Source organism: Daucus carota, chromosome 2 (genome assembly GCF_001625215.2).
Source record: "Daucus carota subsp. sativus chromosome 2, DH1 v3.0, whole genome shotgun sequence".
Taxonomy (NCBI): domain Eukaryota; kingdom Viridiplantae; phylum Streptophyta; class Magnoliopsida; order Apiales; family Apiaceae; genus Daucus; species Daucus carota.
In genome coordinates, this window is record NC_030382.2 from 43,971,012 (window position 1) to 43,982,160 (window position 11,149).

Consider the following 11,149-nt stretch of genomic DNA (forward strand, 5'->3'; position numbering starts at 1 on the left):
GCCACAGCTGACCAACTCCAGAACCTATATAACGGCTAATCCGCTATGGTCACAAGAGAGTTCTTCAAGAAAACAAAATAATAATCTGATACTCAGTCCCAACCATTTTTTTACCTTTTTCTTTCTTTTTGGGGTGTCCCATCCAATTCTTTATATTTCAAAACTTACAAAAAATAGTCAATTAATCATACCACTTCTCCACTTTTCTTCCCTTTTCACACTACTTTTACTTCACTATCTTCTTTCTATACAATAGAGCATCTCCAAGAGCCTCTTAGAGCATCTCCAATGATACCCTTAACTCCTTCTTTAAAAAATAATATAATATGCGACTCCTAGTAAGTTAATACATTGAATATCGTGACAACAATCACACTCTTTATATTTACTCTTTACTCATATTTTATTATTATTTGAGAGAAAAGTTGGAGGGGGAATTAGAGATAAGTGAATAGAAATAAAAGAAAGTGATTATTTTATTTAATAAATATAAGTTGGGAGCAGCTAGATGCTCTTTAAAATAAAGGAGAGAGAGAAAACTCTTAAATTTTTAAAAAGCTACTAGGAGCCCGTTGGAGCTCCAATTTTTCATATCTTCCTAAAATTTAGATTTAAGAGCTTGTTTGAGGAGCACATCGAAGTTGCTCTTAGTTGGCTCCTAAACATGATATAAATAATGTAATTCTTAGCAATTTAGTACAAAGTTAAGAGGGTAAGCTCCAACAGTACTGTCTTTATCTCTTCTCTATTCCATATTTTATTTATATTGGGCTCCACTATAAAACAAAAAGAGAGAGAAATGTGGAGGTGAATGGGAGGGAAGAAATTTTTTATTGTCAAAAATAAGTTAAGAGTTATGTGGTGGATCTTAACTTTGAGAGGAAAGGAGAGAAAAATAAGAGGCTCTTGGTGATTTAAACAACCATTAAGAGTCTCCTGGAGTAATTTTTTTACTCGTGCCCCTCAAATCTCAAGTGCTCTTAAAAATTAATGGGTCCCACAACATTACGAAGGGAGTATATGCTGCTAACTGATACTCCCCCGTCCCAGCCATTTGTATACAAATGGTTGGGACACGGAGACCAAAAAATTGTGTAAGAAATGAGTAAAGTTAGATGAAAAGTGGGTATAATGGTGGGACCTATTTATATTTAATAATAGATTTGAGATAGTGGAGGAAAGTAGTGGGTGTAATAGTGTTTATATTATTATATAATGAAGATAGTGGAAGAAAGTATTTGGTGTAATGATGTTTTATATTATAAAAATTTACTACTTTTGAAACGTATACAATTGATGGGACGTCCCGGAAACTGTATACAATTCATTGGGAAGGAGGGGGTATTAGTTTATAGAGTTAAGTTCAATGGAGACCACATTTTTTCTGGAGACCTGAAGACCACATATGTTCTGCAAGTAAAATATTTCATAAAACCATTGCAAAACGTATAGTTTTACAAATCATGTTCTACGAAATCATTATTTCATTTAAAATCTTGAATATCATATAAGATTTACATGTGGAACATTACAAAATGTTTTGTTCTATGAAATATGTTTAGTTTGCAGAACATTTGTTCAACTTGCAGAACATACATTATCTACTTATTAAATAGAGATGATCTTCAACAATTTTAATGAATACATGATATTTGTAGAACATATTTTACAAAATAATGTATTTTATAGTGTTTTGATTGCAGAACATAAGTGGTCTCCGAGGTCTCCGATGAAACAGCGGTCTCCATAGAACTTTCCTCTTAGTTTATAAGCCTAATTATTAATTTTGCAGTGGTTTGACTCATGGGCTTGAACTGCGTGAAATCGTTAAGAAACATTAACAGCAGAAGGGAGGTGATTATAAAAAAAATATAATCATATCTGTTCTAATATATTTGACATCGTCAATATATATTTTAAAATGATTGATATATAATCTAATATATTTGATACCGTCAATATACATTTTAAAAAATATATTTGTCATCGTCAATATTTTTAATAATAATTATATCTCTTAGCTAAAATGTAAAAACTCACTAAAAGTCTTCGATATGATTATAATTATAATTTTTAACGTGAAATCAACAATTATGTAAAAAAATGTTAAAATTATTATTAAAAAGAGGAACATATAATGTTTTTTTGATAATTTAGAAGTATAATTAACTTTGATATTAAGTACTTTGGGATTTTGACTTAACTTAAGAAAAGTGACTTTAATTCAAAGTAAAAAAGAGGATTATAACTTATAAGTGATAAGTGAACTCGACTTATAAGTTATTAAAAGTGTTTGGATAACTTTATTTTATAAACCAATTGAGTGTTTGATAATTACATTTATAAATTCTAAAAAATGCAGATTATTAAATTACAAGCAATTTTATTAATATACAAAATTATTATATTTTAAAATTTTAAAAATTTCATAATATAATGCAAATCACTAAACAAGTCCAACGGAGGTGATAGGTGATGAGTGGTGGTGAGCGGAGCGGCAGTGATGAGTGGAGCGGTGGTGAGCGAGCTGAGTGGTGGTCGCAACGTACGGGAGAGATGAAAGAGGCAGCTGGTCGAGAGAGTGGTCGAGAGAGAGATGAGAGCTGGTCGGGAGAGAGTGATTGTGTCTGTAGAAATGTTTTAGTTTTTAGTTATTAGTTTAGAATTTAGATTTTATTTTTATGTTAATGTGTCTAAAGAGGAGGAGGAGGGAAGCATATTTTGTTCTAAAGCGGGGAATATTTGGTAATAAGCGGGGTTTTTTTGACTAAGGGGGTGAAAGAGGGATGGCTGCGTGTTTTGAAAAATTTTAATGATATTTTAGACATCGGTTCAAATTTCTTTGATGTCTTAAAATGCTAAAGACATCACCTTTAGAAGCGGTGATGTTAAAAATATTTTTTAACATCGGTGGCAAATTTGACCGATGTCTGACCTATGATGTCTATTAACAGTTTTCTTGTAGTGAAAAGTTAACATTTTTGACTTTCCGTGTGCATATATATATATATATATATATATATATATATATATATATATATATATATATATATATATATATATATATATATATATATGATTGTTTAGGTATGTTATATAGAGATTTGTACATGGGAAAGAAGAAGGAACATGAGAGTGAGAAATAGAAGTTATTAGCCTTTAGTATTGCAATAAATGGAGTAATATTACGTACAAACGATGAACTTTTATCTTGGAAAAATAGATGATATATTAAGATGCTTCCTTTTCAATATGAGATACTTCAGATTACAATTTGTTGATTTAGTTTTGTTTGGCATTAAGCGCTTTGATCTTCTTGTCAAGCGCATCATATCATGTTTATAGATTGTGTTTCTTTTACTTTTCAAAAAAAAGAATGAAGGAAGCAATTGTGCTACATGATTGTTTCCCATAATTTTATCTTGTCAAATTATAGGAGAGATTGAATTCTATAAGTATAGCGGTAGGAGTTTAATGTTAGTGTAGTTTCATAAGGGCTTCTCATCACCCACTTAAAACAAAATCTAGAAATTTCAAACACATTTTATAAAATGTTCTTAATTTTTGCAAATTTTTTTCCTACTTCTTATTCTAAGGAGATATCATAGTAGCAATTAATCAATTTTTAATTTGGACACATGCGACGCCCGTATTATAGACATTGTTATGCTAAGCGTACGAACTCTGTTTCATCGTTCTCTTAAAATTAAAAGCTTTCATACTCGATTTTATATGGGGAAATTTCATATATGTTTTATTTTGCTAATATAATGATGAACTCAACTTTCTTATAGAATTCCTTTGTATTATCAGCAAAATATTTTCATGAGTTTCAAAAGAGAAAAATATTTGTCAATTTCTTGGACACATAGATTCATATAAATGGTGTCTCTTCAAGAAACGTTTAAATAGTAAACATGTAGAGTTTACTGAAAATAAGATTTATAGTAACAAGGTTCGATAGGCGACTTCTTAGTAACTAAATTGGTACCATATACACTAGCCTCTACAAACGATTTAGTAGTTTATTTACATAAGAAAATTGATAAAATTTCATGTATACAAAATAAACCTAATAGAATTATTAAAAATTCAAGTTAGCCACCAATCAACCAGCTTGATCATCAAACCTAAGGATTTGATGCGGCATGCACAGATCCGGATCCGGATCCGGATCCCGAAAATTGGCCACCAAAGTTACCACCAAAAGAACCTCTTAGAGAACCAGAACCAAATAAATTTCCGCCACCACCTCCTTTAGCAGATGCATCACCGCTTGCACCCCCGTTACCGCCACCACTTGCGCTACCACTTGCACCACCTTTTGCACCCCAGTTACCACTTGCACCACCGCTTGCACCCCAGCTACCACTTGCACCACCGCTTCCACCACCACTTGCACCACCGCTTGCACCCCCACTACCGCCACCGCTTGCACCACCGCTTGCCCCACCGCTTGCCCCACCGCTTGCCCCACCGCTTGCCCCACCGCTTGCACCTCCGCTTGCACCACCACTTGCACCTCCGCTACCGCCACCACTTGCACCACCGCTTGCCCCACCACTTGCACCACCGCTTGCCCCACCACTTGCACCACCGCTTGCCGCGACGCTTCCGCCTGCACCTCCGCTTGCGCTGCCGCTTCCGCCTGCACCTCCGCTTGCGCCGCCGCTTCCGCCTGCACCTCCGCTTGCGCCGCCGCTTCCGCCTGCACCTCCGCTTGCGCCGCCGCTTCCGCCTGCACCTCCACTTGCCCCGCCGCTTCCACTCACGCTTCCGCTTGCCCCACCGCTTGCCCCACCGCTTGCCCCACCGCTTGCCCCACCGCTTGCGCCACCACTTGCTCCCCCACTTGCGCCACCACTTGCGCTACCACTTGCTCCCCCGCTTGCGCCACCACTTGCTCCACCGCCCCCACCGGCCGATGCACTACCTTTTGCACCACCTCCCCCACCAATTGATGCACTACCTTTGGCACCACCACCTCCACCGCCTGATGCGTCACCTTTTGCATCACCGCTTGCGCTACCTCCTCCACCGACTGATGCGTCACCTTTTGCATCACCGCTTGCGCTACCTCCCCCACTTGCTGATGCGTCACCTTTTGCACTACCACCCCCACTAGCTGATGCGCCACCTTTTGCACTACCGCCTCCGCTGATTGATGCATCACCTTTTACCCCACCGCTTGCACTACCGCCTCCACTGGCAGATGCACCACCTTTTATACTACCACTTGCACTACCACTTCCGCCACCACTTGCACCACCACCTCCGCTAGAGGATCCACCACCACTTGCGCCGCCGCCTCCGCTAGCGGATGCACCACCACTTGCGCCGCCGCCTCCGCTAGCGGATGCACCACCACTTGCGCCGCCAGCTCCTTGAATAGATCCAGCACCACTTAAACCACCACTAGCACTGCCTCCTCCACTAGATGATGCACCAGCACCCCCGCCTAAACTTCCACCTCCGCTAGCTGATGCATCTGCACTACCGTCTAAACTACCTCCTCCATTAGCTGATGCGTCCGCACCGCCGCTTGCACTCCCGCCTCCATGGGCACCACCACCAAGTGCTCCACCTATACCACCGGAAAATGAACCACCACCGCTTATACTTGCACTCACATTACCGGCCAATTCTTTTGAATAGTCAAGACTAGGGTTTATGATAAAAGTAGAAAAACAATGATAGATGCCCAAGGCATTTTGGATCAATTTGGAACAATCAATATTTTTTGCAGCTACTTGTAAAACCTTGTTGGTGACTTTGATGCCACTGCCATCACATTTTGCTACGCAACCGACCGCCTGGTTAAGGAAATCGGGAACTTGAGGTGTATTAACTTTTTGTTGCAAACATGTAGTTGCTTTTGTCATAACTTCGATAGCTGTCTTATATTCATTTGCACAAGTTGTGAGACTCTGTTTTATAGCTGGATCCGCAATAATTTGAGACTTCATATTTAATGACATGTTGATTATATCAAATGTGGCCTTAGCTGTTTTCATAGCTGCTTGAACAGCAAAGGTAGTAACATCACAAGGATTCATAAACGGATTGCTTGCTATCATCTTTAAAGTGGCGGCACAAAGTGGTGGTGCAGGAGTTTTGGCGCATCCCAATCTAATAAGATGGGCAGTTGTAACTTTTGGGGCCGGACCAAATGTCGCCACAGCGATGTACAGCTGCGTTACGAGACATACTACAAGTAGGCAAAATGTTAATCTCATGAATCTTGTCATATTAAAATTCAATCCTAAATTAGTTTTTGAAACAAAAATTATGAGAAGAAGGTAATTCTAATATTGATCCGATCGCTGGGAGAAATTCCTTTTATAAAAGAAGTTGAAGCAATGGAAGGAAAAGAGAAGATTGCGCTAGTACACTATACATGTAGTTTATGGTTGTAATGCATTTTCCAAAGAAAGAATGGTGGTTAGTCTCTTATTATTTCAGATCCCTTGGACTAGTTTAGTTGCGTTTGTGGGGAGATTTTATTCAACTTGTCACAAACATGTCCAATCAGTGCTACCATTCATTGGAGACTTAGAGTGTGATCCATCAAAAATAAGCATAACTCGCCAATATTGTTAGTTTTTAACCTGCACGGGCTAACATTAAAATTAATACACACACACATATATATATGTATGTATGTATATTATACACGTCTAAATGCATGTTTAGAAATAGTTGACGTCAGATTTCCTTTTAGAGCTGTAGTGTGGGTGGAGGAAATGTTGGTAAGAGTCGGAGACGGTTCAACTTATTAATTAAAAGATTAATTGTAAACAATGGCTGTCTCATTATAGTATCACTATTCAATAAATTAAATTTATATTTTATAAGAAGAAATATTCATATGTTTAGAATTATATCTATTGAAAGAAATATTTATTTGATTAGAATTAGTTTGTGTAAAAAATCATTTTTTTTACAGATTTTAGTGTGATGTAGAGTGGACTTTACGGTCGTTAAGAACAATTAAACTAATTAATTAATAAATATCAGAAACTTATTTTATTTAAATAAATATTTGTATATTTAAAAATATATAAAATTAGTAGATTAAAAAGAAGGGCTTTTTTTCTTAAATAAACAAGTTTAAAAGAATTTTTGCAAAAATACTGTCACTTTTTAAAATAAATTATAAAAATACTATATTTAAAAAATATTTACAAAAATACGGTGGTTGCATATGCAACCATATCTGCAACTGCTAGCAACCACATATCCAACCACAAATGTAGTGTTGTCGAAATCTGTTGAAAATTACATTTGATTGCAAACTAAGTTAGAAGTGGTTGCAAATATCGAAAAATATGAGGCCATGTGAGGCTAATACTAATATCACAAAAGTAACCACCATAAACTCCAGTGATTACCTCATTACAATTTCATCAAACAACATCCTGTTTCAACCCCACGCCACCAGACTCGCGACCTCCGATCGAGACTGTCAGCATCAACACATCTAATTCAACACCCAAACCTAAAGTCAGAAGAGATATAAAGATAGGTTATAATTTGAGAGAGAGATAGATATAAAGAGAAAAATCGAAGAGAGAGTATACAGATCGAGATAAAGCGAGAAGGGCGGAGCAAAGGTGTACTATGCAAGTTTTCAATTTGCTTTTAAAAGAAAACGTAAATATGCAATTTGTTTTTTTTTTTTGCCAGAAAAGGTCGATATTCATTAATAACGCAAATCACTCGACAATACATTATTAAACTCGGTGTGTTAGAAACAAAGCCACTTAACTTAAAAAAAATGCAATTTGTTTTTAGAAAAGACGTAAGTATGCAACAAGCGCAGGAGGACCGTATTACTGCAATTATTATGCTAAAACATAGTATGAGTGATAAATACCCCAAACACAATTGTCTTATAGTGGAAATTTGAATTGTAGCGAGCGTTTATAACTATCAAGGTAAGATATTTGTATGTTTAAGAATATATTTTATTATTAAAAATATATTTGTATGCTCAAAATTAATTATGGTAAGAAATAGTTCCAGAGTTGGAGGGTGAGTTTAATAGAATGTTTATAACGATTAAGAACAGTTTAACTAATTAAATTAATATAAATAGTGTTTGATTTTTTATGGACGTTGGTGTAAGAAATCGTTTTAAAAATAAAGTGTTCATATAATTAATTAATTATAAATAATATTTGATTTATAATGAAAACTTTACTAATTAATGCTATACCAACCAATTATATCTTATTATGTTTATCATTATGTAATATAGATGTCAAACACAACTAATTGATTGGTTCTTTTATATTTTAAATATGTGAAAATAGTTTTATATATATATATATATATAGAGAGAGAGAGAGAGTCATATTCAACTACAAACCACCTAAATCTAAAAACTAAAAACCTGGGACCAACCCACTTTTCTGATTAGCCCAGCCCACTTCTCTTACTACAGTTGCTTAGCGCTTCTCTGTAATTCATAGGAAAATGATATACACAGCATATACATACAAAACTACGCATAGTATATACATACAAAATGATTATCAATTAACACAAACTCATCCTCTCTGGTCTTCATCTTCTTCGATGTCTAATTCTATGTTTGGGAAGTAACATAATAGATAATCTGAGATGCCGTCATGTGAGAAGACATGAAAATCACTAAGCTTAACAGCACAAATCACTATTTTCCAAACTAATATCACTGATTTATAAAGCGGTTATCACTAATTTATAAAACGAATATCACTAATATGTATAGCAGAAATCATTAATTTCCATAACTATATCAAAGCTTTAACAACACCAAAATCCATGTCTGAGCTTTAATCATTCAAGACATTAAGAGAGAGGTCGTCGAAAAAGATTGGGGGAGGGAAGGAAAAGATGGAGAAAGTGATGACGGAGAATGGACAGATCTGGTGATAGCGGGGAAAGAAAGGTGATCTGATGATGGGGAAGATGAAGGGTGGAGCTGGTGACGATGATGGTGAAATCAAGGTCAGAGATGGATGGATAATGGTGGAGGATCGCACGTGGCAGGGGGTTGTTGGTCGGAGGCTAATTTGGGTGGATGGGGTGGGTGGGTGCTGGGTTTTACTAATTCCAAGTGTGGGGATTAGTTTCAGCAGAGTGTCTTTAGTAATTACAAGAGTTTTAATAGTGATTTTTAGTTTTTATTTCAAGATTGGTTTGTATTTGATCAAATGCCTATATATATATATATATATATATATATATATATATATATATATATATATATATATATATATATGAGAGGTCATTTGACTAATATTATTCTTCAGAAATAAGTCTTAGTTGTGGCAAAAAATATATAAAATTGTATTTTTTGAAATAAATCCTTAATTTTTTGTTAAATAACGAATATGAAACACCCCTTTAACATTTATATTTGAAAATGTTTATAAAAAGATAAATTTTCTTAAAAATAAGAATGTTTTTTTTTATAATAAGTTAGTAGCGAAACACCCCATAATATTCTAACACTCTTTGCTTCCACCCACCGGGCCTCACAAGTTAATTACAAGAGTGCATTTAAATTTCGATAAATGAATACATTAACACATGAGAAATATATTCTTTTTTCAAATTAAATATTATATTTTTGGAGAATTATTTTGTATACTGTTTTTTCAATCTTTTTTTCAAAAATACTACATTCTCCAATCTTATTTTCAAAAGTACTATCTTCTCTAAAATATTTTCAAAAATACTATCTTTTTGAAAATATTTTTCAAAAATACGATGGTTGCATATGCAACCATATATGCAACCACAATTCCTGATTTCAAGTTTCAGTTTTCAAATGTCATTTTCGACCTCATTTTTGGAGTCGATATATATATGGTTGCATATGGTTGTATTCAGTTGCATGCAACCTCATATGCAACTAAATGCAACTGAAAACTGTAAGTTGCAACTGATGTATGGTGCTCCTGGCGGGGCCATTAGATTACAATAGAATCAACTGAATACAACCTCATATGCAACCATATATGTAACCACAAATCCTGATTTCAAGTTTCAGTTTTCAAATGTCATTTTCGACCTCATTTTTGGACTCGATATATATATATATATATATATATATATATATATATATATATATATATATATATATATATATATATATATATATATATATATATATATATATATATATATATATAAAGTCATTCTCTAAAGTATTTTTGAAATTTTTTTAGAGAAGGTAGTATTTTTGAAAATAAGATCGGAGAATGTAATATTTTTGAAAATAAGATTGAAAACGTGGTTATGAATAATAAAAGCCCATATTATCTGTGTTATGTCAGTATTAGAATAATTATTCGTTCATAGTATTACTAAATAAGGAAACAAATATATAATGCATCAATTCAACAAAATCTGGTAAATCAAACTCTTCAATACTAATATTTGTGCGTTCCTTTTTATTTAGAGCAACTTAGAGATGTTTTATATAATTTTCGAAATTATAATTTAGGATATTTGATAAAACAAAGTTATCTAGCAATGTTCAAATGATGTCTTAAATCACTTCGAAAGAATATTTGTTCAATTTTCAAGACATTTCTATTCTTGGTTTAACTTATATTTTATAATAAATTATTATATATACTCTCATTCTCTCCATTTATATTGTCCAAAAATAATTTTGAAAAATAAATTATTAAATATACAGTAAATATAAGACATATTTATTGGAGTTATTTGTTAAAATTGAAGTTCATTAAATATATTTTCAATTATATATAATTGAATTACCAGATATTCGTGGAAGCATCCGATTTGTATAAAAAAACAAGCAGATTTGTGATTAAACACCTCCCGAAATTCAAACATGGAGTATCATATGATCAACTCCTATTAGGATTAAAAATGGGGTGGGCAAAATGGAGAACCCGCCCCGCTAATATGGGGAATGAGGTAGTGACGGAAATAATTTTCTGCCCCGTCAAAATTTGCGGCAAGTATGGTATATGTTAAGTCCCCCGTGGGGTTCCCCACCCCGCATATATCTAATATAAATAAATAATAATATTTGTTATATTTAATATTATTATTTTACAATACACAAAACTATAACTTTACACCTAGTAGACAGTATATCAACTTGTACTACAATTATGTATAA

The 11,149-nt window shown here is 34.2% G+C and overlaps 1 protein-coding gene across 1 annotated transcript; it reads right to left on the minus strand.

The window, feature by feature from the left end:
* Positions 1-4,130: 4,130 nt before the first annotated feature.
* Positions 4,131-6,293, minus strand: LOC108207615 (uncharacterized). Its single transcript, XM_064086903.1, has one exon. The coding sequence runs from the start codon at positions 6,246-6,248 to the stop codon at positions 4,131-4,133; it is 2,118 nt and encodes a 705-aa protein (XP_063942973.1). The 5' UTR covers positions 6,249-6,293.
* Between the last annotated feature and the right edge of the window lie 4,856 nt (positions 6,294-11,149).

Bases quoted from the DNA above. Each gene is read 5' to 3' on its own strand.
- LOC108207615 (XM_064086903.1), bottom strand. From the start codon at position 6,248: ATGACAAGATTCATGAGATTAACATTTTGCCTACTTGTAGTATGTCTC.